The following is a 26818-nucleotide window of genomic DNA, read 5'->3' on the forward strand; positions in this document are numbered from 1 at the left end:
GCCCGCGCCCGCGCCGCCCCCCGCGCACCTGCCGCTGCCGCCGCGGCCCGAGGCCGCGGTCGCCGCCACGCCGGGGCCCGTGGGCGCGCGTGGCCGCCCGCCGCTCGTCGCCGAGCCGCCCCCTCTACCGCTGCCGCCGCTGCCCGCGCGGCCCTCGCCCTCCAGCCTGCTGGCGCCGCCCGCGCCCCGCGCCCCCTGGTTGCTGCCCGCCTTCCCCCCGCCGCCGCCGCCGCACCTCTTCCTGTCGCCTCCTTACTGACGGCCCGGCCCTTCCGAGACCGTCGCCCCCGAGGGGCTGCGGGGCGGGTGAGTAGGCAGCCCCGCCGGGGACACCCGGGCTGGGCGCCCTCACCGCCTTCCCCACTGGCGATTCAGAAAGCGTGGGTCAGAGCCCAGACTGGGCAAGAGGGAGGGAGTGTCAGGGGAGCGGCCCAGCTTTGGGGTGGAAGCAGCAAGTCTAAAAATAAATTCGTTTGAAGAATAGGGTCTTTATTCCATTTTCCCCTACCGCCCTACAGCAAGCCTCTTGCCTGGTTATTTGAGAACGTAACTCATCCCCTGTGCTGATAAGTGGGCTGCTTATCAGAGCCGTGGGGACGGGGGGGGAGGGGAGGGGCGCCCACTGCACTTGGCTTGAGGAAATGAAAACAAGATTTGAAATGCTCTGACTGGGTCCGAAAAAATGTCTCATTTTCCCCTATAAAATGAAGGGTTTTAGATGCCATCACAAGGCCCTTCCCCACTATGTGTGTATGGCTTCTGAGAAAACCACATGCGGCCTTCCAAGTCTTGAGTCAGACTTTGAACTGAAATAGATCCAAGGGTTCTGCAGGCATGGGTGCCCCGGAAGAACAGGGGTGCTGACGGATGGCCGATACTGGGCCCTAGAGCCGCAGCATCACATGCAAGGGCTAGGTCGTCCCCACCGGATCAGGAAAGCTCCCAAGGTGAGTCATGAAAGGAAGCCCCTATTCTCTCCTCACCTTTGCTTGCCCTCGCCTCCACCCCCACCGTGCCAGGCTCTCCCCAGCATGTGCAACCCAGAATAAACGTTCCCTTTGTTACTCAGGTGGCTTGGGCTCAGGTAACCAGGCAGATGTCCTATCTCAATGGGCTCTTCTACAGCTCAAGAGTGGTATCAGGAAGCCAACTTAACCTTGGGCAACCTCTGAGAGCCTGGGACCCACTAGCAAGAAAGGCAGTATACCAATTTCCTGTGACTGCTGTAGCAAATCACGACCAACTGGGCAGTTTAAAATAAAAGGAATTTATTCTCTCAAGGTTCTGGAGACCAGAAGTCCAAAATCAAGGCATTCAGGGCTGTGCTCCTCCCAAGGCTCTTGGGGATGATCCTCCTTAGCCTCTTGGAGCTCCTGGTGGCCCCTGGCGTTCCTTGGCTTGTAGCCTTGTCCCTCCAGCCTCACCTCCGTCTTCACACAACCTTACCCTGTGTGTCTCAAATCTTCCTGTTTTTCTCTTTTGACCGCTGTCATTGGGTGTAGGGCCCACCCTGAATCCAGAATGATCTCATCTTGAGGTTTTTAATTTATCTTAATTACAGCTCCAAAGACCCTGGTTTCAAATAAGGCCACATTCACAGGTTCCAGGGCTTAAGACCTGGCCAGTGTTGGGGGCCACCATGCAATCATTACAGGTAGTGTCCTCCCCGCAGAGGGGCTGGCCCACCTCCAGAGCTGTCTTCCCAGCTTTCCTGACCACTGTGTTTGACACCCTCCCTCTTACTGACCTGGAGCCTTGGGTGCCCTTGCATCCTTTAGCAGGAGCCAAAGGCACAAGTACTTTAATGACTCCCTGTCCCCTTTCTTGAATTCTGGCTGAGTTCCCATTCCTGCCGGCTTGCTTCCTGCACCCCTCTGCATCCTGCAGCTCTCCTCTCCTCGCTCCTCCGCTAAGAGTCAGACAGGAAGGACAAGACTGAACGCATGCTCTTAAAGATCACAGCAGTGAGGTGAGGGGCGACCCCGCCCTCTGAACCCCGGATGAATAACTGCGGCCGGTGAAAGCTGACAGTTCCGACAGATAATAAAGTTAATTGCTCTCGGATCCACGGAGTCTGACTAGGTTTGCAAGTGAAACGGCCATGGTGCCGTTAACAAGATACTCTCGTGTCAAGTCAGTGCCTAGGGTGATCCCCAAGGTGCATGGGGTGCTCCCCGCCTGGGCAAATTCTTGTAGTGACCCTGGGGGTAAACAAGGCAGACTTCTCCCTCCCTCTTACAGTCAGGAGGCAGCTGAGGTTACTGCGCTTGTGACTTGCCCAGAGAGGTCTGACCCAGCGTCCCTTAGGCTGCCCACAGCAGGGGGACACAGACACAGGGAAGGTGCAGCAGAGGTGGGGTGGCTCCTGGTGTAATCAGGTCCAGATGCAGTTCCCTGCAGAGGCTTCCCAGCACAGGGTGCAGGGTGCCTGGAAGAGTCAGGGGAAGGAGGGAATGCAGGCGGGGGTGGGGGAGGAATGGGGCAAGATGTGGGTGGGGTGGCCTGTGGGGGGCTCCCGGGCTGCCTTTGGGGAAAGAGGCACCAGGAGCCCCAGCTCACCCTCCAGCACTGGGCTCTGGGTGCTGGGCCTTGAAGTCAGGGTCTGGGGCTCCTTCAGGCTTATCGTATTTCTCCCAAGGACCCGTGGCCAAGTTCCCATTGCTCTTGGAGCTTGTTTCCTTGTCTGTAAAATGGGGGTAGACAGCTGTCATGGGACCCCAGGGTTTCATCTGCACCTTTTGTTTCAGGGGCCAGAGGATCTGGCTTTTCTACCCATAAAGTCTGGGGCCTTGGGCACCTCCCCAAAGCAGAGGCTGATGCTCCCTTGGGGTTGTGCCGTCCCCAAGCCCACCCCATACTCTTCTTGGCACCATGGTGGCTCTCGGACCTTCAGTTCCCCTCCTTTGTCTTTGGGCCACACTTTTCTTGAAAAGTGTGGTAGATGTTGGGATTGGAGTTAACCCTCTTCTGCCCTTCCCCCATCTAAGTCCCGGTGGAGTGGCCCCACCCCACTGCCCTCCCAGAGAACAAAGTTCAGGTCCAGTTCTGCCACCCCCTGAAGCAGTGAGCGGGGCGAGGCTGCCCTCCCTTCCCGTGCCTCAGTTTCCCTCCACAGTAGTGTCTTGGGGCAGGTTTCCCTCCCCCACCTCTTTCCTGGGCGGAGGTGGCGGGGGTGGGGATTCCAGCGGACGTGTTAAAGTGCCATTGAGGTGGTAACCACGCCGAGGGAGTCCCCACCTCTCCATATCAATGGCATTCCAGCCCCATTTACAGTCCCCGCTGGGCCCCAACTTTAACCCTTTGGTTCCCAGATCCTACTGAGTCCAGGTGGACCAGGGGACCGAAGAGAGGGCCTGAGGGCTGAGGGTGGGAAGGCTGTCCTGCCTGGGTGCCCCGGGAATCCGCCCTCGCTGCTTACCCCTCCTACTGGCGGTTCGTCTGACCAGCCCTGGTGACCTCTCAACCTCCCCTTGTTCTCCAACAGCCTGCCCCACTTTCACCCTCCCTGAAGGCCTTGGGTGGGGGGGTGCCTTGTCTTATAAAGAGGGAAAAGAGTAGACAGGTGGGAGGAAGCCGAAGCTGCCCCCCCGCCAAGACAGTTCTGGTACGGATTGGTCTGGGGGTGAAAGGGCGGTGTCTTCAGCCTCTGAGCACCACCTCCCACGTGGCCAGCCAACCCCTGGCAGTGTGCAGCTCTTCTCTGCTTGAGTGTTGACATGTTGAGCCCAAGAGGGATTGGGATCTAAAACAATGAGGGTCCTCCGCGGCACCCCACTGGTCCTGTCACAACGCTGGGGGTTTGGACCTATCTGTGGAACTGAGGGGTCCTTGGTGCCAGGCCCGACTGCAGGCTGACCAGCTCTCTGGGCAAATCAGGATGAGTTGGTCTCATTAAGCCCAGGGCTTTCTCTGAGCCTAGAGAGAGAAAAGACCCTGGGCTGGGCTGCCCAGGATGGGAGGCCCCTTGGGAGGGTTGCTGGGCCCCTCGCAGAGCCCCAGACCCGGGCTCCCTGCTGCCTCCTGACAACTGCTTCAACCTGTGTGTCCGGATTCCTCCAGGCCCCGAGGCTTGCCTCTATTTGTCCTTCTCCTCAGCCGCCCCTCCCGACCATGAAATCTAGGGCCCCAGGGGCTGGATGAGCTGGACAAACTTCCCGGAGATTCCCCAGGCCCATCACAGCCAGCTGGCCCAGCCACGGCCGGCTCTGGCCCCTTCCCACTCCCCGCCATGTCCACCGGGCCACCGCACTCTACCCTACAGCCCCACTCATGGGTGCTGGCCTCAGTCTCCATTTTAGCAGTTCTCTCAAGCTTCTTTTGGTCACTGACCCTTTTGCAAATTTGATGAAAGTATAAACCTCTCTTCCCCAAAGTGCTAAAACCCATTCCCAGAAGCAGTGCACCCACCTGAAGTTAAAATCCTTTATAGACTAAGCCCCACTGAACGGGCGAAGAGACGCCCAGTGCACACCACTCCCAGGGCCCTAGAGAGGTGCAGTGAGTGACCATGTGTGCGGGGGTGGGGGGGTGGCAGCTCCGAGGCCTGCCCCCAGTGGCCCTGTTAGCTCCCAGGCCATCAGGGGTGCCTCCTCATAGGGCAGACAGGCCGTGGGCCATCCTCAGGAGGTGTGGAAGTGAGAGGCTCTTACAGATGGGGGCCCAGCTCTGCCTTAGGGGGTCCGCCAGCCACCCAGGAAAGTGTATGAAAGGAAGGAATTTTCATCAGCGTCCCCCACCCCCGTTCCTTTTCCCTCAGTTCCTAGCACCCAGGAAGGGGCTTGAGGGAGTTCATGACCCCCAAGACGAGGGGCCCATGTTTGTGGGTCCCATAAGGTTTCTCACAGGGGTCTTTGACCTAAGGAGGTTAAGGACCTTGACCTCCCATAATCTGTCCCTAGTTGGTGGCAGGATTTGGGTTATAGTCTGTGAGTCCCAGGTTGTCCCCCACAAGGGGAGTCACAGGCTCCGAGGGGGTCTTCAGGAACGGGAGGGTCTTTCCTGAGGACTGTGAGGAAGGGTTCACCTGGGCTTCATCCTCTTGCCCTCCTCCATGGGGTCTCCTCCAGAGTGATCACTTACTCCTCATGGAAAAGACTTGGGTCCTGAGGCTTCACCCCCATCCAGGGCTTCTGTCTCTGCTACTCTTCCCCCTTCACCCACAGACCCCTGTGTGCCCCTCCCCTACTTCCACAACAGACTCTTTACCCCTTGGGCCCTAGAGACCTGCGGCAGCTCAGCTCGGCCCTCAGTTTCAGTATCGGGCCTGGAAAGGGCACACCTGAGCCCAGGAAGAAGTGTGTGTGGAGGGAACTTTTTAGGCCGTTGCCTGGGTGATGCCACCTGAGCTGGGCGCCAGGCACCTGTCGCCTGGGGAACGGTAAGGGCGGGGCCCCTCCCTTGAGAGCAGCCAGGGCCACTGGGCTGAGACTGGAGACAGATCGGGTTCCTGGGGCAGGCAGGGGGACATGAGCGGGTTGGGGTGTGCGATACTGGGGGATCTGGGTGTGTTTGCAACAGGAAAGGAAAAGCTTACAGGGAGGAGTTGCTGGGGGAGGAGGCGGCGGCTCAGAGAGGCAACTTAACCTCCAACCTCCGCTTCTCTTTGCTGAGCCTACCAGAGCTCCATCACTCCCCCATTCCCCGCTCCCCAGCTGGTCCTCAGTCTCCCCTTTCCTTTGTCCCTGCATTCCCACAGGCACGGAGGTTCTTTCCTTCCCCGATCCGGTCGCGGTACTCCCTCCCGGGCTCCCCATCCCACCCCCAGCCCCGCCTTCTCCCTGTAGCTCTGGCTTCCCCAGTTGGCTTTGCTGCCCCTCCCCCGCCTCCACCTCAAAACCCCGCCTGCATCTGGGAGCTGGCCGAGTCCCCGGGTGACACCCACAGAGGGTGCGCTGCTCCGTGTGAGCCTGGGCCTCCGGCAGCACAAGGCTCTTCTCAGCTGAAGGTGGGTCAGGAGGGGCGGCGGCCGGGACGTGACTGCAGGGTGGCAGGAGAGGCAGCCACTGGGCGTCTGGTAGCCAACGGGGCCCTCGAGAGGACACCGCGACTCCGCTGAGCAGGACTGTGAGATTGATTGGTGCGTGTCGGGGTCAGAGGTAGGCCTTTGAGGGGCTCAAAGAGAGGTGCTTTGCAAGAGGCCCACAGATGTGAGGACAGTCCTGGCCGAGGACACAGTGTTTCCCTTGTGCTGGGCACCGAGACCCCCACCCGGCAGCATCGGACCCACCCCTGTGAGTCAACCAGGCCGTCTCGGGTTAAGAAGACCTGAGGGGACAGATGGCTTCAACTGCCCTTGAACTCCTGGGCATGACCCTGGCTGTGCTGGGCTGGCTGGGCACCCTGGTGTCCTGTGCCCTGCCCCTGTGGAAGGTGACCGCCTTCATCGGCAACAGCATCGTGGTGGCCCAGGTGGTGTGGGAGGGGCTGTGGATGTCCTGCGTGGTGCAGAGCACAGGCCAGATGCAGTGCAAGGTGTACGACTCCCTTCTGGCACTGCCCCAGGACCTGCAGGCCGCCCGCGCCCTCTGCGTCGTCGCCCTCCTCTTGGCCCTGCTCGGGCTGCTGATGGCCATCACTGGGGCCCAGTGCACCACCTGCGTGGAGGACGAAGGTGCCAAGGCCCGCATCATGCTCACCGCGGGGGTCCTCCTCCTCCTCTCGGGGATCCTGGTGCTCATCCCCGTCTGCTGGACTGCGCACGCGATCATCCAGGACTTCTACAACCCTCTGGTGGCCGAGGCCCTCAAGCGGGAGCTGGGGGCCTCCCTCTACCTGGGCTGGGCCGCTGCTGCCCTGCTCATGCTGGGGGGGGGCCTCCTCTGCTGCACGTGCCCTCCACCCCAGATCGACCGGCCCCGAGGACCGAGGCTGGGTTACTCCATCCCCTCCCGCTCAGGTGCATCTGGGCTGGACAAGAGGGACTACGTATGAGGTGGAAAGTGTCCCTGGAAGCCTGCGGCTCAGAGCCTTGACCTTGTGCAGGATGCCCTGCCCTGACCCTTGCCCCCGACTGCTAACCCGTCCCCCAGGGCAAAACCCATTTTCCAGACGCTCCAATCGGGCCTGGCTAGACCTGGTATCAGCTGCCCCAGCTGAGTCCAGAACCTCTTCAGTGGGGTCCCCATGAGCCCTTCCCCTACCTCCACCCAGGCAGAGCCAGAGCTGATGGGTGTGCTGGTCTGCCCCTGCCTCCCCCGGACAAATTGCTTCCTTCTGTGGTCCACAACTTAGGCTGTCCGTCCTCTTCCTCTGGGGCCACCCCTGTCCCAGGAGCCTGGGGCTTCACCCAAAGGGCAGCAGGTCCTTGGCTCCAAAATAAGGAGGGGACGCCTGCCTGCGGTGGGTCCTCTCCAGTCTGGCCACCACCTGCATCTAGAGGTCCAGGCCAGGAGGCCCAGTCTATCACCCAACCTTCTATGCCCACCTACTAGTTGGGAATAAACAGAGAATTTGTACCTTGGCTCTTCATAAGACATGCTTTATTTAGCAAAAACTGGTGTGTGTGTATGGGGGGAGGCGTGGCAGAAGTGTGCAGGGGTTGAAGGTGAGAGGATCGGGGTGGGGGAGGGGGGTCTACAGCACAACCAGGACAGGACTCGGGACTCAAGATAGAGGAGCCAGAGGTCAGAAGACTTGGAGGCGGCCAGTTCTTTGGTGATTTATCATCCGTGAGGCTCAAGAGCCCCCAGGGGTTCCAGAGGCCTGACCAGTAAGGAGGGACTCGGGGACAGGCTGAAAGCACCTCAACAGCAGGCAGCCTTATGTTGGCCCACAGCTCCAGGTTGGCCTCCAAGATGGGGATGTCCAGGGTGGAGAAAGATCTAGAATTTGTGAAGCATCACCTCCTTGGCTCCATCATCCAGAGGTGAGAAATACCAACAGCTGAGCCCAGGAGAGACTTGGGTTCCTTGGTTAGGTTTTCAAATGAACTTTAAAAATTCCCCTCCCCCCAAAAGCAAAAAAGATAAAAACAGCCCCCAAGCTGTCTGGATTACCATCTCCATGTCTCCAGCTCAGGGGGTTAGGCTCCACTGTCGAGGGAGTCTCCACTCCCCTACCAGATTTAGACATAATTCTTAGTGGGGTACTCAGGGACCCCCTGAGAGGTGGCATGTGCGGCCGATGCCGAGTATCGGGCCATATAATGGTTCGAGCCCCGGGACCCCCCAGAGGGGCAGGTACAGCACAGCAGCCCCCCGCCCAGCAACAAAAGACCAGAGGCCGCCCAGCCCAAGTAGAGGGAGGCCCCCAGCTCCCGCTTTTGGGCGTCCGACACCAGGGGGTTGTAGAAGTCCCGGATGATGGCGTGAGCCGTCCAGCAGACAGGGATGAGGATCAGGACCCCTGAGATGACAAAGATGATCCCAGAGACTAGCACCAGACGGGCTTTGGAGTCCTTGTCCTCCACGCAGGTGGTGCACTTGGCTCCCGCAAGGTAGACCAGCAGCCCGAGAAGGGCCAAGAGGAGGGCGATGACGCAGAGGGCGCGGGCGGCCTGCAGGTCCTGGGGCAGTGCCAGAAGGGAGTCGTACACCTTGCACTGCATCTGGCCTGTGCTCTGCACCACGCAGGACATCCACAGCCCCTCCCACACCACCTGGGCCACCACGATGCTGTTGCCGATGAAGGCGGTCACCTTCCACAGGGGCAGGGCACAGGACACCAGAGCATTCACCCAGCCAAGCAGTGTCAGGATGATCCCCAGGATTTGCAGACCAGCGGAAGCCATGGCAAAGTTGAGGTTGAGAGGAGCTGCACTGGGGGACAGAAGCAGACTAATGTGAAGACAGGCTGGTCCAGACCCTTTGTTCCCAATGAGCTGTGGCCACCACACAGGGCAGCGAGAGTATGAACCCAGGAAGTCAGTACACCATGGGCAGGGCACTCTTCCCAAGCCTCATTTTCTCATGGGCAAAACGAACACTTGATGTTTGAGCTTGTAATTTTTTCCTTGGTTATGTGATTGTCTTGACTAACAAGAGGGAGTAAGTAAGTGACCCAGTCCTGGCTGCTTTGAGTGCAAATGAGACATGAAGCCTATCCTGAGGCTAGTCTACCGCCCCAGCCACTTTGCATACATTTTATCAGACAGCAAAGTAGCAAAAACAAAACAAAACAAAAGAGAGGGCAATTTCCAGATGGTCTCCTTGGGGCACACAGATGGTGGGTTGGCTCTAGCCATGAGTTTCAAGTTAAAAACCTGTCAGTTTCAAAATCAAGATTAGAGATCCCAGCTTCCTCCCACCACGCAATAGCTGTGTCCAAACCCCTCACCCCAACCTGGTTCCATCCCCCCAGGAGGGTAATGACATGTGTCTCAGGTGATCCTTCATCTCTGGCCTTGCCTGGCCCTACTTGGCCCAGCCCAGCAGCAAACTCCAGAGGGGCAGGAGAAATGAAGAAGAAGAAGAAAAAAAAAATACCACCCTCTCACCCAAAAGCACTTCTTTCTCATGGCTACCTGCTGCCCCACTGGGTCCCGCTCTTCTGCCCTCCCTTAGGGTCACACTGAACATACCTCCAAGGTTGGGGACATTTTCTTGTGCCTTCTTGCTCAAAACGCCAACCTCTCAGGACTCAATTCCCCTAAAAGGACCTAAATCCTTGGAGTGTGTCCAGTGAACCGGCCCCTCGGCAGCAGCTCCGGCCCCTCACTTGTCTCCCTTCACATCCCACTTAGTGTTGTGGCTCAATTCGGGGGTCAGTTCTGTTCGGGGTCCTGTTGGGGCTCTCCATTACCCAAAGTTCCCGCACACGATCTGGACCTGAATTTAGCACCGGCCCCAGCAGTGTGGCCAGAGGACAGACCGTGCACTCCTCATTTGCATCCCGCCCATACCTGGCGGAGCTAAAGACTTCGGGGGAGATCGGACGGGGCGGCCCAGACCGCGCTCATCCCAACTCCAGTGTCGGCCCTCCACGCCTCTGGCGGTGTTAGCGCCGGCCCATGCACCCGGCAACTCTCCCCTCCAAGACCCTACCCCTGCCCTCGACCACTTCTCTTTCCGCACACTACGGGGCCGCCTTGGTCCGAGGGCGCCCCCTCCTGCTTTCGATCCCTATTTCCCTTCTGAGTCCGGCCCGAAGAAGGGTCCGCAGACCCCCGACCTGTGAGCCGCGCTGCGGGAAGGGCTTAATGGCGGCGGTTATCAGCAGGGTCCGCTCCGGTAGGTGAGGGGGAGGGGAGCCCCGCCCCAGAGAGCAGCGCAGGTGGGGGAGGGGCGCCCGGGTTTCGGTGCCTTTGTCCCGGGGGAGGGGGAGGGGCGTTTAACCCTTCCGTGGCTGCAGAAGGACCTGATCAGCTCACCGCGGCTTCGGTGCAGACCCCCGCCCAGGGGCTGTGCCCCGGTGGCCCCCCCACCCAGGTAAGTCCAAGTTCTCTACACGCACCCCCACCCACGCCGCCACGCCCCCTGCACCCCACTCCTCGAGGAGTCCGCCTCTTCCCCTCCAACACTGGCATTTCCCCCGGCTCACCTGCGAAGAAGCCCACAGGGATTCGTAGGAACCGCAGAGTGTGCGGACGGGGGCGGAGGCGGGGGGTCTTAAAGAGGCAGTGACGTCACTGGACCACCGCCCCGGGGAGGGGCAGAGACCCCATTCCAGACCGCGGGCGCGCGAATCTCAACCTCGTCAGCTGGGGTCGCTCGAGTCTGGGGCCGCTGCGCCCGCATGTGGCCCGGGCGCTGGGACCTCAGCTGGCTGACGCCGGCCCGCAGTGGGTCAGGGCACAGGGCATGGGGCTAGAGCTTGGCTCCTGACTCCGCTACTTACTAGTGCTGTGACCCTGGGAACTCACCTAACCTTCCCAAGCTTCCGTTTCATACTCGGAAAAATCGGAGACAACAAGCCCACATTTTACTGTGTAGCTATGTCCTAAGGTAGAAATTAAAGACTTATTATTATTATTTGTTATGTCGTTATCATTATATCCCGGGGCCCTTAAGAAAGCTGCAGTTATTGTTTTTTTTACATTTTATTTTATTATGTTGGTCACCATACATCATTCGTTTTTGATGTAGTGATCCACGATTCGTTGTTTTCGTATAACACCCAGTGCTCCATGCAGTACGTGCCCTCCTTAATACCCATCACCGGGCTAACCCATCCCCCCACCCCCTCCCCTCTAGAACCCTCAGTTTGTTTCTCAGAGTCCATAGTCTCTCATGGTTCGTCTCTCCCTCCGATTTCCCCCCCTTCTTTTTCCCTTCCGAAAGCTGCAGTTATCTTTGAGATGGGTTGTTCGTGTCTGATTCCCACCCCCAACTTCCCGGACTTCAGCATCCACAGGACAGGGCCAGGTCTGCGTCCCTGGGGGTCCCAGCCGCTGGCGCACCGAGTTGCTGCTTGTGGAGCGAATGACTGAACTTAGCGGGCCAGGCGGGGCGGGGCGTCCAAGAGCCGGTGGCGGGGCGGGCAGAGCCGAGGGAGCCGCCCCGGAAGGCGGGGGCGGAGGCGGGGCCGCCGCTGTCCGCCCCGGCCCGCGCGCGGCAGGCTCAGACGGCCACGGCCGCCGGACGCGCACAATGGTTCCCGGTCCGCTGCGTCCGCTGCCGCGGCTCCTCGTGCTGGTGCTCGGGCTGGCGCTGCTGGGCGCGGCGGTCGGGGAGCGAGTGCCAGGTACGCCGGGGGCGGGGCCCGGGCTGGGCGGAAGGCCGCGGGGACCCGGGGAGCCTCTCACCGGGGATCGGGGAGTCGGCATTGGGGACCCAGAGAACGAGGCCGAACTGGGGGGAACTAGGCGGACACGGGGATTCGGGGTTAGGTGGTTTCCAGACACCGCGCTCCCTGGCCAGGAGAGGTTCATCCCGCTCCGAACTTCATCCGCAGTCCCAGCCTCAGTTTCCCCCCTGTTCAAATGGAGGGGCGGCTTCTGTCCTAGTAAGTCCAGACTCGGAAGTAGAGGGAGAAAGTTTGAGGGCGGGATGTCTCCTTCGGTGAGAAGGCACGCCTCCATCCTGTTCAGTACCTGGTCTGTCTGGCCTCAGTGACCGAAGAGTCTCGGGGGGGGGGGGTGGTATCGAGGGCACGGGGGTCTGTACCCTCTATACCATGTGGGGTGCCCCCTTCCATCCGGTGACTTCAGTGCCCAGCTATGCGGGGGGAGGGACTGGGGTCGGGCCCGGTGCCCAGGAGTGAGTCACCCGCCGGCTGCGGGGGGTGGTGGTGTGGGGACCTGATACCCCCCCCCCACAGTGTCCCGCGCTAGGCCCCCCTTGCCCCCACGCTGCTGAGTCCCGGTCGGGCCGTGCGGTCACCTGTGAGGAATGCGGGGGGAGGGCGCCGGTGACTCACGTTATTCGAGCCGGCCGACCCTGACCTCAGCCCCCAGAATAGCCGTGCCCCGCCCCAGCCTCTGACCCGCGGCCCCCTCCCCAGGCACCACCCCCTGCTCTCGCGGCAGCTCCTGGAGCGCGGACCTCGACAAGTGCATGGACTGCGCGTCGTGCCCGGCGCGACCGCACAGCGACTTCTGCCTGGGCTGTGAGTGGGGGGCGGGGGGAGAGGGACCAGGGGCGAGCGGACCCCAGAGTCGGAGAGAGTTTGCGGGGGTGGAGAGGGGAGCAGTGGGCTTCAGATCTGGGAATTAATCAGGAAGGGGGGTGGGAGTTGGGGTGGGGAAGGGATCGGATCAGGGCAGGGGCCAAGGTGGGGGAAAGGCTTGGGGCTCAGATCTAGGGGGCGGGGCTAGTACCGAAAGGGGCGAGGTCTAACTTGGAGTCCTGCCCCCAGGCGCTGCGGCCCCTCCAGCCTCCTTCCCACTGCTGTGGCCCATCTTGGGGGGTGCTCTGAGCCTAGCTCTCGTGCTGGGACTGCTTTCTGGCTTCTTGGTCTGGAGACGGTGCCGCAGGAGAGAGAAGTTTACTAGTAAGTGAGCCAGGCCCGCCCCCCCCCCCCCCCCACCATTCCTCAACATCTCCCCTGCTCTTGACCACGCCTCTTCTTATTTTGCAGCCCCCATCGAGGAGACCGGCGGGGAGGGCTGTCCTGGTGTGGCACTGATCCAGTGACAGTGAGAGCCCTTGCCAGCAGGAGGCCCCACCCACTCACCATTCATTCATTCATTCATTCACTCATTCATTCTGGAGCCCGCTCCCTCACCCGAGACAGCCAGAGCCAGACTCTTCCAACCACAGGGGTGTGGAGGGATGGGGGACTGGTGAATCAGCTCTCCGAGGCCTGGGCCCAGGCTTCAGAGGAGCCTTCCAAGGTGTCTGACTGCCCTGTCTTTGGCTCCAGGACAGGAAAGGAGACCCACGCGGGCTCACACCAGACAGCTGACACTAAGGAACCGCAGCATTTGCACAAGGCGTCCCTCCCTCCACCCCCATGGCCTGAGGGCCAGGCTGACCTGAGGGCCAGACACCAGGCCCCACCCACTCAGATGTACTGAAATTCCACCATGGGGTCTCTGTCTGGGGGGTTAGGGACCTGTTGCTAACACTAGGGGGCTGGCCCTCTAGGGGGGCTGGCCCTAAGACACTGTCCCCCCCAACCCCCAAAGGGGGGGAAATATTTATTTTGGGGAGAGAGTTTGGAAGGGCGGGAGAATTTATTAATAAAAGAATCTTTAACTTTAAATGGTTCGGAGAGTGGCATGATCCCCAGCCCAACTTCCCAGAGCTGGAGGGAGGAGTGAGTCAGCCGCGGGGGTGGGGGTGAGGCTCTGACTCACACATTCTCAATGCCTGAGCCCAGCCTGCCAGGACCTGGCCGGGCCCCTGACCGTTTTTTCCAGGGAAGATTCTGAGAAACCGCAAGCATCCAGCGCCCCAGCCTTCCCACCTTCCTTCCCAAAGGCCCCAGGGTTCCAGACTGAAGCCTTCATTTGCTCAGCAATCTTTATTCAGTTCTGGGGGGAATGCCTCCCTTCCCATGCTCCTGTCCCTCCTGCCCCTCCCTCCCCAGGGCTCTGTGGGATTCAGTGTCCTCCTCTGTAGAGGGTAGGTCCTGGAGCCCAGAGGTCTAGTCTGGAGAATATTTAGGAAAGCTGGTCCCTCAGGAGGGATGCTGGTCTTCTCTGTTGTGGGGAAGAAGGAAGGTGGGCAGAAATACTGCCCACCAGCACTCAGAGCTCCATTATCTCTCCAGCTTGGGTGGCAGGGTAGTGGGGGGTGGGGGTGTCCCCTAGCCTCAGCAGCCGGAGGGCCTCAGGGATCAGGTTCCCAGGGTAGCGCCAGAGAAGCAGCTCAGAGCAAGGGCTCCTGGAAAAGGAAATAACAGCATGGGGCTGAGGCTGGCCTGGAAGAGCCACCTCCCACCAGGTCCAGGTCCCCAAGAGCTCTTGGGCTGCCAGCACCTTCCAAGGAGCCAAGACGGGAAACAACAGAGGTTGGCTAGAAGCTAAAAATAGCAGGATGAGGCAGGGCCTAGAGACTGGCTCCAAGATGGGGTGTGATCCTCCAGAAGGCCCAGACGGTGGATGGTGGATGGTGCCTACCTGAGTGGGGGCAGAGATGGGGGGAAAGCCATGGGGGTGCTGCAGTAAGGGTGGTCATTGTGCAGGCTGAGTCGAGAGAAGTGGGTGGCCATGTTCTCTTCAGAAAGGAACTGTTTTCGCAAGGGCTCCCTGGGGAGAGACAGAAAAAAGGCAGGCTGGGATATTCACATTGGTGGCAGTCTGATGGGGACCTAATGTGACAGAGGTCTTGGGAGTCCCTCCCTGCCCCCAAACTCACTGCTCCTCCTCCAGGCGCCGCTTGGTGCTCATGGGCACAGCTCCTCGGAGAGGGGAGCTGGGAAGAAAAGAAAGCCAGGTGCACTCCACCCTCTTGGCCCCATCCCCAGGATCTGCTCTCCAGTGCCTGCAGTGTAAGCTAGGAAGTCCCCAGACCACCCGTCTCAGCTGACACCTAAGTCACCCCATCTCCCAGCCTAGCCAGCAGCCTGCCTCAGAACTCTCAGCCGTGTCTCAGCTTATGCCCAAGCCCTGCCGACTCGCCCCACCGCGTGTCATCTTGCAGACCAGCCCCGAGCCCACAGCCAAAGCTCCTGGGCCCCTGGGCCAGGCCCACCCAGTGCCCTTACACACACCTCACGTCCTGGGCTCGGGGCGTCCCTGACGCGGCCCGTGAGTCGCGCTGGGCCCGACCTGGGGGGCCTCGTTCCAGGGGCTGCTGCAGGATCATTTGGGTTCGGGGTCCTGCACGCAGAGGGTGGGATCCGGCCGACAGGGCGGAGCCTCAGAGGGCGTGGTCCAGCGCGAGAGGCGTGGTTTTAGGCGCGCGCGGCGGCGAGGTTCTGCGCAGGCGCGGAAGGCGAGCGACGCGGGGCTAGAAGGCCGGTGGGCTCGGCGAGGTGGGGGAGGGGATCTGGAGTAGCGGGGCTGCGGTGGGAGCTACTTCTTGTTGGCGATCTTCACGGCGGTCACCTTGGATCCTGAGGCTCTGGGTAATACTCGGCGGCCGCCTTCGCGCCGGGACGGCTGGCGGTGTTGGGGCTGTGCGGTGCCCCAAAGGGGAACCGCTCGCGGGCACGTCCAGACGCGTGAAGCTGCGTCGCGCTGAGCACTCTGGGATTTGTAGTTCTCCACATGGAGCGAGCTGTGCCATACGCTGTACCTCTGGGTCAGGTGAGGCGGGCGTGGTGCGCGGTGCATTCTGGGGTTTGTAGTCCATGCCCCGTTCGGAAGGGGCGGCAAGGAGTCGTGCCCTGAGCTCTGTTTTGCGTGGGACTCGGACTGTGACCCGGGAGCGGGAGGGTAACGCAGCAAGACCTTAGGGGCCTAACGTGAAAGTAGGAGGGTAGGGATTAGAAGTCAGTATGTTTTTCTGTACTGGAGTAATGGAGCCACTTTTTAAGCGCTTATTATGAGGCAGCTGTATGCGAAGCTCGATACAGGAGCTCAGACACCTGTGACAGTCTCCCGTGAGCTCCATTTGACACTTGAGGAACCTTGGAGGCCAGACTGGGTGCTTGCTCAAGGTCCCGGTAGACGTCATGCCTCAGGTGCCCGCTTCCTCACCCTGTTCTTGGAGCAAGCCCTGGGTCTCAATGGGCAGGCACGCACTTGGTGGTTCGCCTCAAAGGATGGCTGAGCGATCTGGGCAGTGAGAGGCCAGACAGGCGGCAGGGGAAGCAGGAAGGAGTCTGACTCGCAGGTCTTAGATGTCCCAGGTAGCCTCCATGCAGCCTCTCCCCACAGATGGAAGTGTTTCAGGCCCTGCAGCGGCTCCACATGACCATTTTCTCCCAGAGTGTCTCACCCTGCGGGAAGTTCCTGGCAGCTGGCAACAATTATGGGCAGATAGCCATCTTCAGGTACCCTCACCCCGGCTCCCACCACCCGGTAGCTCTAGCACTTGTACCCCCTGGGACTGATGCCCCCTGCTTCTGACTCTCAGGCTGCCCTCCCCTCTCCCTTCAGCTTGTCTGCTGCTTTGAGCTCTGAGGCCAAAGAAGAAAGTAAGAAGCCTGTGGTCACATTCCAAGGTGGGTGCAGCCATTGAGTCTGGCTTAGAGAACCCCCGGGTAGGGGAGGGGAACAGGACAGGGTCACTCAGGTCCTGCATTTCCATCTAGCCCATGATGGACCCGTCTACAGCATGGTCTCCACTGATCGACATCTGCTCAGTGCTGGGGATGGGGAGGTGAAGGCCTGGCTTTGGGCAGAGATCCTCAAGAAGGTAAGGAGTGTGGAACTGGGGGACGGGCTGGGGTTCCTGGTCCCAGAGAGCCTCTGACATGATCCAGTGTTTCCCTCCATGAAGGGCTGTAAGGAGCTGTGGCGGCGTCAGCCCCCATACAGGTGAGCTAGGGCCATGTGGGCAGAAGGTACTTGGGGGTGAAGGTACCGCCTCATCAGAGCTAACCTCGCTTTCTCTCTCCCAGGACCAGCCTAGAAGTGCCTGAGATCAATGCTTTGCTTCTCGTCCCCAAGGTCTGATCCCTTTGTGACTGGGGCTCTACTCTGCCCTGTTCTTGGTCCAAACTTAAAAGCCTTTCCCCTGTTCCTGTCCTGATTCAACATTGACTTGTGATTCCACCTTGCCTTCTTCTGTAGGAGAATTCTCTCATCCTGGCAGGGGGAGACTGTCAGTTGCATACGATGGACCTCGAGACTGGGGCCTTCACAGTGAGCAAGCCATGGAGCTGGGGTGGTCAGGGCTGGATGGGAGTAGGGGCATTCTTCCTGGATCTCCTCCTGACAGCAGCCCTCCTCCTGCAGCGGGCCCTCCGGGGCCACATGGACTATATCCACTGCCTGGCACTGCGGGAGCGGAGCCCTGAAGTGCTGTCGGGTGGCGAGGATGGAGCCGTGAGACTTTGGGGTAAGTTAGTGTCCGGTTGGAGGGAAAGATGAGATGGCGGCGAGGGAGATTGGGGCCAGCCGGGCTCTTCTCATGGTTCTTTCCCCACAGACCTCCGCACAGCCAAGGAAGTCCAGACCATCGAGGTGTATAAGCATGAGGTGAGGGCATGCCCCATGCCCTGTCCTCCCTTCCACCTTCCTAGGCATCCCCTGTATCTTCATCTCCTTCTCTCTTCCCGTCCTTTCCCTTAGGAGTGCTCGAGACCCCACAATGGGCGTTGGATTGGATGTTTGGCAACTGACTCAGACTGGATGGTGAGCAGGGCGAGGTGTAGAATGGGGTGACCGCTCCGGGCCCTGCCAGCTGAGGGCCTGAGCTTACAGTGGCTGGGGATCCCCACCTTTCTGCCCAGGTCTGTGGAGGCGGCCCAGCACTCACCCTCTGGCACCTCCGATCCTCCACACCCACCACCATTTTCCCCATGCGGGCGCCACAGAAACACGTCACCTTCTACCAGGACCTGGTGAGGCCCTCTGTCTTGCTTCTGCCACCTTTGCCCAGTTCCCCTCTCCAGTCCTGACCCCCGACCCGCCTCCTTGCCCTCCACAGATTCTGTCTGCTGGCCAAGGCCGCTGTGTCAACCAGTGGCAGCTGAGTGGGGAGCTCAAGGCCCAGGTGCCTGGCTCCTCCCCAGGGCTGCTTAGCCTCAGTCTCAACCAGCAGCCTGCAGCACCCGAGTGCAAGGTGGGTTCTGCAAGGGGCTGTGGGGGTCCGGGGGGCCACATATGTGGACAGGCCAGTCACCCCTGTCTTGCCTCCAGGTCCTGACAGCTGCAGGTAACAGCTGCCGGGTGGATGTCTTCACCAATCTGGGCTACCGCGCCTTCTCCTTGTCCTTCTGACCTCTGGCAACACCTCTTCCATCCCAGGGATTTGGAGTGCTTTTTTCTTTCTTTTTTTTTTAATAAAGAAATTTTCAGGCTATTTTCCCATTCATGTTCTTCCCAAGAATGGAGGCCAAGTCGGTGTAATGATTTTTATATATTACTCTGTTTGATCTTGATACATAAATACCCACCCCCATCTCTGCCCTGGAGCATGGCAGACCCAGGGTGCTTAGAAAATATAGGTCTGTATAGATTGAAAACTCAGCTCTGCCTCACCTGCCCCGCCACCCACCTGGGGCCCTTGGCCCCCAAAGCTGGCCCCTGCTCCCATTGAGCCTTTGCCCAGCTTCCTGGGGCGGGGAGGGCACCCCCTCTGGAAGACAATCAGGGCCCTGGTGCTACACTGGCCAGAAGAGGAAAGTGAACCAGAGGGCATGGGCGGCCTCCTTCGCCCAGCCTTCAGGTCCTTCGGAAGAGATTGCTCAGGAAGCCGCCGGCGGACCCAGGGCCCAGGCGCAGCGAGAAGCGCGGTGCGGCGCGACGTGGGGCAGATCCGGCTGCACTCAGCTCCTTCTGGCGCTGCGAGCGCAGCTGCTTGCCGATCACCACCTGCATGTCGTCCTGCGGGTCCGGCAGCCGGCGGGAGGAGGCGGGGTGGTCAGCGCACTGGCCCCGCCCCTTCCGGCTCCCGCTGCCTCAGGCCCCCGCCCCTCACCTGCCAGGCCTCCAGCTCTTGCGTCAGCGCCACCTTCTGGCGGATAGTGCGAAGCAGCTCCCGGGAGAGCGAGTCCCGCTCCAGAGAGACGCGGCTGAGCTCCAGGGACAGTTCCAGCGCCCTGCAGGCAAGAGGGGCAGAGAGTGGGTCCTAGGGCGCTCGGGCCTCAGCGAGCGGGGGTGGCGGGACGCTGCGGGACCCGGACGGGAGTAGTGCCGCTAACACCGGACGCAAGGTTGGAGGGCTCCTGGTGGGTGGGGTAATTATATCACGTGTGGGGGAATCGAAGGCCTAGGGTGCCCTGTAGTCCCACTGGGGCTATGGTGGATGGTGGGAGAAGCTCACTTGTTCACAGCTTCATCCCGATCCGAGAGGGCGCCGCTAAGGGCCTCCTCGGGGTCCTCCTGTGTCCGCAGCTCCTTCTGCCTCTGCAGCTCCTCCCGCAGGGACTGTAACTCTGCCCGCTGCAGCGTGATCTGTGGGCAGGGGAAGGTGAAGAGAAGCAGGTAGGCCTCTAGATCTCCCAGCAGCCAGGGCTTCGGGTCTCTAGGCCCTCCCCTGCCTGCTCCACAAACACTCGGGGCAGCCGTGGCCTGTGCTGGAGATGAATCTTCTGAGCCCCAAGGCTGGTGCAGGATGGGGTGGGGGCAGGGCCGGATGGGTGGTATAAGCCTGCAGAAAGGATGCTGGGAGAAGCACTAGGAGGTGGGAGAAAGGAGGGGAATGCGGCCCAGGAAGACTTCCTGGAAGAGGTGGCGTATAGGCTGGTTTCTGAAGCATGACTACAAGTTTGTTGGGATGAAGATAGATCCAGGTAGAGGGGGAATTAGTGCGCAAAATCTCAGAGGTGTAGATGGGCAAGAGAAACTGGCCTTGGGAAGGGGTCTACATCCAGCGCTATGCTCCCACTCCCACACCTCATCCTGCAGCCGGGCCACTTCGGCCTCCTTCTCCTCTAGTATCTCTCCTGGCCTTAGAGATGCTCGCTTCTTGGGAGGCTCCAGGCTCTCCTCTTGGGGTGAAGGCTGGTGGCTGAACGCCTCTTGGATCTCAGGGGACCAAGTGTTCTGTTCGCCAAAGGAATCGGTCAGTGAGGTGTCGGACCTCCTGGGAAAAGGAAGAGGGGCGGAGTCTGCATGGCACGTGGGGGCTAGTGGGCCGCGAGCTCACCGGGGCGTCCCTGTGTCCGTCCGCTTTCTGGTCCTGGTCGCCATCGAAGCTATGAGCAAGCTCCGACTGCAGTGAGGCTACCGACACGTCGGCGTCCTGAAGGCGCGACTCCTCCTCCAGCTCCGAGACGCGCCTCTGCAGCCTCCGCAGCGCGCTCAATGCCTCCCCGGACTCGGAGCGCGCGCGTTCCAGCTGCGGAGGGACGGGAGGGACAGACAGAAGGACAGAAGCGTGGGCAGTCAGCCAGGTGCGCCGGGCGCCTTCATCCCGCCGCCGGCCTACAGGGGGCGCCGGCGCGCCACCCAGAGCCAGGCAGTCCTGCTTGTCGGAGCACCCCAGGGATCCTGCTCCCACCCCCAGATCGCTGGGCGGCCTTGGGCCTAGCAGTTCCCCTCGGCAGATACCAACTTCCTCGTCTATAAAGCAGGGCGCGGACAGGTGCCCTGGCTTTAAAGTTTCCCATCACCCTCCTTCCAGCCCCACCCCATCAGGTCACCTGGCGGAGCCCCGCCCCCTTCCCCGACCGGTCGGCCTGCTACTCGTTAATGCCGTCATCCAGTGTTTATTGATCCTTCCTTCTAAGCCCGCGCTGTGCTGAGTGCCTCACCCTCACCGCGGCTCTCTACCATTCCGATCCCCTCTCACAGACAAGGAAATTGAGGCTGGGCGTCCCACAATAGTAGGAAGGGGTGTTGGGTAAGGGCCCACGTTATTTCACCACAAAGTGCAAGATTCTGAGATCTCAAATATCAGGCCATGCTGCCTCTTGTCATTTCCTTTTGTCCATCTCCACTGCCCCAGACCTGGTCCAAGCCCCCGTCATCTCTGGCTTCAGCCTACCCCCTGGCCTCCTAACTGCCAGACTCTAAAGGCAGACCACCCCTGCTCAGTCACCTTCCTAGGCTCCCACTTGCCCTTGGGCTAATGCCTGTGCTCTCTTGGCCCAGCTTCTGGGGCTCCCCGGATCCCTCTCTGGCCTCATTTCCCAGGAAGCCCCGAGGCAGTGGCCCATGCCCTGGCCAGATGCACCCCCCTGCCCTCACCTCCAGGCTATGCTCCCGCTTCTCCCGCCTCAGTAGCAGCAGCTCCTCGTGGGTGGCCTGTAGCCTGCCCTGGCCCTTCTCCACCTCCTCACGCAGGCGTCGGATCTGGGCCTCCAGGTCCTGCCGGCGGCTCTGCAGCATCTGGTTCTGGGGAGAGACTTCAGAGCTGGAGGGGAGGTGCTGGGCCAGCCCCGGATCACCCCCAGCCCCAGCTGGCTCTCACCTCCCCCTGCAGACTCTCCAGCCGCGTCCTCAGCTCTGCTCCTGCCAGGACCTGAGCCTGGCACTGCCCCCGAAGGCCATCCAGTTCTCTCTGAAGCTCGTGCTCGGTCTGCGAGGCCTGTGGGGGGTGGGGGGGGGAAGACAGTGGAGCCCTCAGCTGGCCTTAAGCCTTGACCCCAAGCCCAGTGCACCAACCCCCACACTGGGACACAGGCATCCGCCCTCATTCTGCCAGGGACACAGGGTTGGTTCTCCCACCTGGGCCAGCTGCTGGCTGAGCCGGAGGTTCTGCTCGCTGAGCTCACTGAGGGCCTGCGCCCGCTCACGCCCACTGCCCTGCTGCTCGGCGCGCTGCTCTCCCAGCTGGGCCCGCAGGGCCTCCACGTCCCCCTCCAGCTCCACAGCTCTGGCCTCCCATTCTGCGCCCCGCGCTGCCAGGCCCCGGCGGAGCTCATGGTTCTCCTGCTGCAGCCGCTGTGGGGGCCGGGACAGAGGGGGTGAGGCTGGAGTGAACACACACACAGATGCAAAAGGGGTCCAGGCGGGTCTGAGACAGGCGTGGAAGCAAGAGGGAGAAGCAGGCAGAGAGTGAAAACCAGAGCCTTGGAGGCGAGGGGGAGTGGAGAGGTTTCCAGGTCAGGCAGGAGGAGCTGACCTGGGACCAGAGGAGAGTGGGGCTCCCTGATGGCCGCTCACCTCTGTCTGCTGCCTGGGCTTCTGGACCCGAAGTTGCAGGCGCCGTTTTTGGCGCCTGAGTCTGGCAGAATTTAAGCCCCGGCCCATGGCCTCGCCAACTGATGTTCCAGGGGCTTTGGAGGTTCAGCCTCTGCTCAGCCCCTCTCCCCCAGCTCCTCTCGGCCAGCTCCCTCTAATTAACCCTGGCCAGCCCCGCCTGGGCCCTGCGCCTCTGCATGCCCTCCCCAAAACCTGTCCAACCAGCAGGGGGACGCTCTTGGCACACCCAGGTGCCCAGCTTGGGGAGGCAGGCACGTCGGGGGGCCAGCTTCTCGCCCCCACTCTCTATAAACTCTCAAAGCAGGAAGGCGGTGCCAACCATATGCTGCTCTAAATACCAGCAGGTACTCCTGCCGGGCCCCGTGCTAGCACTTTCCTGGTACCATTTCATTTAATCAACCACAGTTAGAATTGTTAATGTACTTATTTTATATATGAGTAATCTGGGGCTCAGAGAAGTTAAATGCCTGGCCCAAGGACACACAGTAAATCAGTGAGGCAGGGATTCCAACCCAGGTGGCCAAACTCTTAACCAAATATTGTGGGGGCAACACAGCTCTCGGATTAAATCCCCAGGTTCAGGGTCCAATTGTCTTGGCTGGCGCCCTGCTCTGCTGCTGCTTTGTGATTGAACAAGTCCCTTAATACCTCTGGGTTCCAGGCACCTAGCCATCCGTCCAGTACTTTCTGAGCTCCTCCCGTTGTGGGGTCTGGCTATGTGCAGTACGCGAGACCACCAAGTTCCCAGCCTCCAGCAGCTTAAACTCCAGAGAGTCACAGGCAAACGGACACATGCTCGAACTTGGTCATTTCAGAGGGAATGTTAGGGCTGTAAAGAAACTCTGATGAAGAAGAGTGGGGTACGTTGGGGGGTCCTTTAAAGAGAAAGTGATGTTTGAATTCACACCTAAAGCGTAGGAAGGAAGAGGGCTACACCAAGGATCTGCAGGTGCAAAGGTCCTGAGGGAACACACGTGGGTTCCTCAAGGAACTGAAAAGAGGTCCTAGGGGAGGATGGCTGTGTGGCCGGCCGAGGCCCTCGCGCGGGGACTTTCGGGCCCTGGTGAAGAGTCTCAGTGTCATTTTAAGTGTGATGGCGAGCCGTTGGGGGATTTTAGGCAAGGACTGAAATGATCCGATTTGCAATTCTTGAAGATCCCTCTGGCTGCCCTAGAATGGAGCATGGAGAATGGGCTGCCAGGGGCCAGTGGAAGCTGCAGATGAGTGAGGAGGCGGCTGTGGTGCTGGGGCAGAGGTGCTGTTGGCTGCGGCCAGCTGGGAGGCTCAGAGACCACGGGAAGTGGGTGGATTCGAGATCTAGTTTAGAGGTGAAATCCACAGGGCTTGCAAACGTGGGAGAAGAGAGGTCATGAGATGCTTGGACTCTGGTCCTGAGAAGATGGGAAGCCAGGATGAGGACCACCAGTGATGGGGTCAGAGTCAAGAGTGCCACTTATGTTGAGATGCCCATTAGGTGGCCTGGGGAGGAAGTGAGGGGCATAAACTCCCCATCTCAGGGGCAGTGGTTGGGGTTATACGGATGCTGGAGTCAGTGGTGTCCAGGGTATCTAGGGGGCCAGATGTGACCCTTGGAATGACTGTGTGACTGAGGACAGCCTGGGCAGAGGGAGGAATTCTTCTACTTCCCAGGATTAGGCGAGAATTGACGGAGATAATGCACGGAAGGGGCTGAGCCCAGAGCAAGGCAGGGAGGAGAAACCCGATAACTCCTGGCTGGGCTTGCGCTATCCTCTCGAGGAGCCAGACCCAAGATTCAGAGAAGGCCAGTGGCTGGCCCAGGGTCACACAGCCAGGCAGAGGTCTAAACCCAGATCTCGAGCCCCTCTGTCCTCAGAGCCCCTGTTCTTAACTGCCAGCAAGACTGGGCCATCCCCCTGCCTGGCTTTCCTCCCCCTGCCCACCTGCCTCCCACCTGCCCGCCCACCTGGACCCTCCTACCTGTCCTCCATCTGCTCACCCTGTCCCCTGTCCCACCCCTGCCCTGTGCCACCAGCTCACTTCCTCACGCTCAGAGTGCTGGGCGCTCAGTGTCTCCAGCTGCCGCTGTAGCTCCTCATTGCGCTCCAGGAGCATCTTGCCAAGCTCTGCGGCCAACAGCAGGTCCTTCTCCTTCTGCTGCAGCTGTAGGGCCAGGTCCTCAGGCTCCTCGGGCCCTGGGCCCCCTCCCAGGAATGAGTCCCGCCTTTCCAGCACAAAGGGGAAGAAGCCCTCATTGCCACTGGGGGAGGCACCTCCAGAGAGCAGCCCCGACAGGAAGCTTGGTCCTTGTGGGGAGCTCATGGCACCTGCAGCATCTGTGGGCACAGGTGCATCAGTGGGAGGAGGCAGCTGCCGCACACTCTGTTCTGCGGCCCATTGGGCCTTGCCCCCTGCTGGTCAACACCTGGCCCTCTCAGTACCGCAGCCAAAGCCTCCCTGGGCCATGCAGGGTTAATGACCTGTGTCTTGGCCACCCGGCTCCGTTAATGTCCCCAGGGTAAACTGAGGCAGGGAGCACAAGGAAATGAGCTGCCGTTGCCCCAGTGCCCCAGGACCGCAGGTGCCCCCCACTACTGACAGTGCCCCCCACGGCCCACACCTTAGCTGTTCTGGCTCCCAGTCCCTCACCAGCTGGGAAACTCTTCCTAGAACGCAAGTTCTAAGAGACTCAGGACTCAAGATGAGCTCAGTCCCTTCCCCTCCCAAGAATACAGGCCTTGGGAATTTAGGTGTGCGGACCCCTCCTCTTTGAGAAGCCCAGGTCCCTGGCCCCCTGCCCTCCCAGGTATCCTGGTCCGTTTTCCTCTTTTCTCAAGATCCAAGTGTTTTCGTCCCCTTGGAACTCAGGTGCCCAGATCCAGTCCTCCCATTCTGGAGTGTTGGCCCCACTTTCCCAGGGGCCCCGGGTCAGGCCCAGGGCAGGGCCAAATAACAGGTTGTGCCAGCAGACTGCGCCCGCCACTCCAGGTTTCTGTTTACTTCCCTGCTCACCCCTGGGGACGGGAGCCTGGTGGCGCTCTCCTAGGGCTGCTTAGGACCCAGCCATTCAGGGGCTCAGAAGGAGGAGACACACCAGACTTCGCTGGCACCCTCCCCACCTCCAGCCCTCTGGAGGTCCCCCCACCCCTTACACACACACGCACGCACACACACACCTGTCCCTTCCTCCTGAGGTGTCCAAGCCCAGCCCTATCCGCAGGACCCAGTTGTCGCGGTTGTCCCAGCACAGCGGGGACCCAGAGTCTTCCTGAGGTGGCCCCTGTGGGCCCCCGTGGGCCCGACCCCGCTCTAGAGACCCGGGGACGCCCCTCCTCCTCCTCCTCTCGCTTCCTCGCACCTCCTCGCACCGAGCTGCTGTTTAGGACCTCGACCCAGGCGTCTGGGTCCCCAGCCCCTCGATCCCCCGGCCCCAGGCGTCCGAAGCTCAGCGACCACCTACTTTCCTGCCCGTGCCCCCCGCTTGCCAGCCCCAGGAGTCAGGCCCGACCACCCTACCCCCGGCGCCCGCTCGCCCCGACTCTGTCCTGCCCGAAGTTCCAACGGCCCCTGTCCTCGGGCGCCCCCCAGGTTCTCACCCACCGACGCCGGCCGGGCTCCCTCCAAGGTCCCCGCGGTCCCCGATCCCCTCTTCCGGAGGCGGCACCAGGTGCCCGGCCGGCGCAGGTGAGGGGGCGGTGCCGCGGGCGGGACTGGGGCGCCCCCTGGCGGCCGGAATGGCCCGGCGGGGCTGAAGAAAAGTCGCCTCCACCCAGCTCTGCGGCACCGACCCATCTTGCTGCCGTCAGAAACCATGGGCCCCATTAATTGAGCACCTGTGGGGTGCAGGTGACGCTGAGCACAGACGTCAGCTCCTTTCCCCTCACAACTGCCCTGTGGGATAGGACATTACTGAGAATGACAACAAGGACAAATATAACGTATTAAGCACTCTGCTAAGTAAGTTCTTTTATGGGCACAAGTGGTTTCCTTTTATGACATCCTAAGGAAGCAGGAACTGCTATTATCCTATTTTACAGATGAGGAAGCTGAGGCTGAGGGGGGACCCCTAACTCGCTTGGGCTACACGGACAGAACTTGAATGTGAACCTCAGAAGTGTGACTTGAGGGTGTGTGCTAATTAATTCCCGTGCTGAGACCTCAGCGTGTGTGCCTCTGAACTCGGGGCTCTCAGTTTCGAGGTGGCACGGGGCTGGACCCCATGCCCCAGTCCAAGGACAGAGGACTCGGTGTGGAGACCAGGAGGATTCAGGGCCGGTCCAGCCCAAGGCAGCCTGGGCACGCGGGGGATGAGTCCCTCCAGACTCCCAGCGCTCCCTGGCCCGCGGTCCGGGGCCTCCTGGCCTGGGGGGCAGGGACAAAGGGAGAGCTGGAACAGTTGGTGTGCTGGTAGCTCTTCCACAACAGGCTTTCTGGGGAAAAAGAAAGCCCCAGTTTGTTGACTTGGCAGTTTCTGAGGTACTGTGCTCCCTGCCTGGCTGATTTCAAGCTACCGAGGACATTACTGAATGTGAAGTTGGGCAGAGATGCGCACTATTGGCGTTTGTCAGCTGGGGGCACCTGGCTGGCTGTCGGGACTCCTGAGTCTTGGGGGACGGGGGCCTAGCTGCCTGGGTTCTAGAGAAATAAGGAAGATGGGAGCTGGACCTCCTGACTTGTGGGAAAACGGGTGCAAGGACTCGTTGGAGGGGTGGTTTAGGGGCTGGGACTGCTGGGTCCCAGGAGGGCTGGGAGAAGGTTTCCCGCCAACGCAAAGGAGGGGTGCCCATTTCCTTTGCAAAGAGGTCTGAGGGCTGC

The 26818-nt window shown here is 60.8% G+C and overlaps 6 protein-coding genes across 7 annotated transcripts; 3 read left to right on the plus strand and 3 right to left on the minus strand.

Moving 5' to 3' along the window:
* Positions 1-6276: 6276 nt before the first annotated feature.
* On the plus strand, positions 6277-6943 carry CLDN9 (claudin 9). Its single transcript, XM_035022429.1, has one exon. The coding sequence runs from the start codon at positions 6277-6279 to the stop codon at positions 6928-6930; it is 654 nt and encodes a 217-aa protein (XP_034878320.1). The 3' UTR covers positions 6931-6943.
* A 1119-nt stretch (positions 6944-8062) lies between these two features.
* On the minus strand, positions 8063-10544 carry CLDN6 (claudin 6). Its single transcript, XM_035022430.1, has 2 exons — positions 10477-10544; positions 8063-8756 (listed from the first exon to the last, which is right to left on the minus strand). The coding sequence occupies exon 2, from the start codon at positions 8726-8728 to the stop codon at positions 8063-8065; it is 666 nt and encodes a 221-aa protein (XP_034878321.1). The 5' UTR covers positions 8729-8756; positions 10477-10544.
* A 929-nt stretch (positions 10545-11473) lies between these two features.
* On the plus strand, positions 11474-13587 carry TNFRSF12A (TNF receptor superfamily member 12A). Its single transcript, XM_035022057.1, has 4 exons — positions 11474-11619; positions 12379-12483; positions 12733-12867; positions 12955-13587. The coding sequence occupies exons 1-4, from the start codon at positions 11526-11528 to the stop codon at positions 13008-13010; spliced, it is 390 nt and encodes a 129-aa protein (XP_034877948.1). The 5' UTR covers positions 11474-11525; the 3' UTR covers positions 13011-13587.
* A 236-nt stretch (positions 13588-13823) lies between these two features.
* Positions 13824-15487, minus strand: HCFC1R1 (host cell factor C1 regulator 1). Of its 2 annotated transcripts, XM_035022055.1 has the most exons (4): positions 15034-15487; positions 14679-14735; positions 14441-14569; positions 13824-14204 (listed from the first exon to the last, which is right to left on the minus strand). In XM_035022055.1, the coding sequence occupies exons 1-4, from the start codon at positions 15126-15128 to the stop codon at positions 14069-14071; spliced, it is 417 nt and encodes a 138-aa protein (XP_034877946.1). In that variant the 5' UTR covers positions 15129-15487; the 3' UTR covers positions 13824-14068. The 2 variants fall into 2 exon arrangements, with proteins under 2 accessions (XP_034877946.1, XP_034877947.1); XM_035022056.1 differs by lacking the exon at positions 14679-14735 and having other exon boundaries at positions 15034-15241.
* On the plus strand, positions 15307-18236 carry THOC6 (THO complex 6). Its single transcript, XM_035022054.1, has 13 exons — positions 15307-15571; positions 16145-16260; positions 16367-16431; positions 16522-16625; positions 16710-16747; positions 16831-16879; positions 17003-17074; positions 17168-17270; positions 17361-17410; positions 17504-17566; positions 17665-17775; positions 17862-17996; positions 18074-18236. The coding sequence occupies exons 1-13, from the start codon at positions 15533-15535 to the stop codon at positions 18152-18154; spliced, it is 1026 nt and encodes a 341-aa protein (XP_034877945.1). The 5' UTR covers positions 15307-15532; the 3' UTR covers positions 18155-18236.
* Positions 18237-18598: 362 nt separating this feature from the next.
* BICDL2 (BICD family like cargo adaptor 2) lies at positions 18599-24325 on the minus strand. Its single transcript, XM_035022053.1, has 9 exons — positions 24044-24325; positions 21548-21763; positions 21291-21407; positions 21068-21214; positions 20025-20216; positions 19772-19921; positions 19200-19330; positions 18855-18975; positions 18599-18760 (listed from the first exon to the last, which is right to left on the minus strand). Exons 1-9 carry the CDS (start codon positions 24323-24325, stop codon positions 18599-18601), a joined length of 1518 nt encoding a protein of 505 aa, XP_034877944.1.
* Between the last annotated feature and the right edge of the window lie 2493 nt (positions 24326-26818).

This window comes from Mirounga leonina, unplaced genomic scaffold (assembly GCF_011800145.1).
Source record: "Mirounga leonina isolate KUSES-001 unplaced genomic scaffold, KU_Mleo_1.0 Mir_175, whole genome shotgun sequence".
NCBI lineage: Eukaryota > Metazoa > Chordata > Mammalia > Carnivora > Phocidae > Mirounga > Mirounga leonina.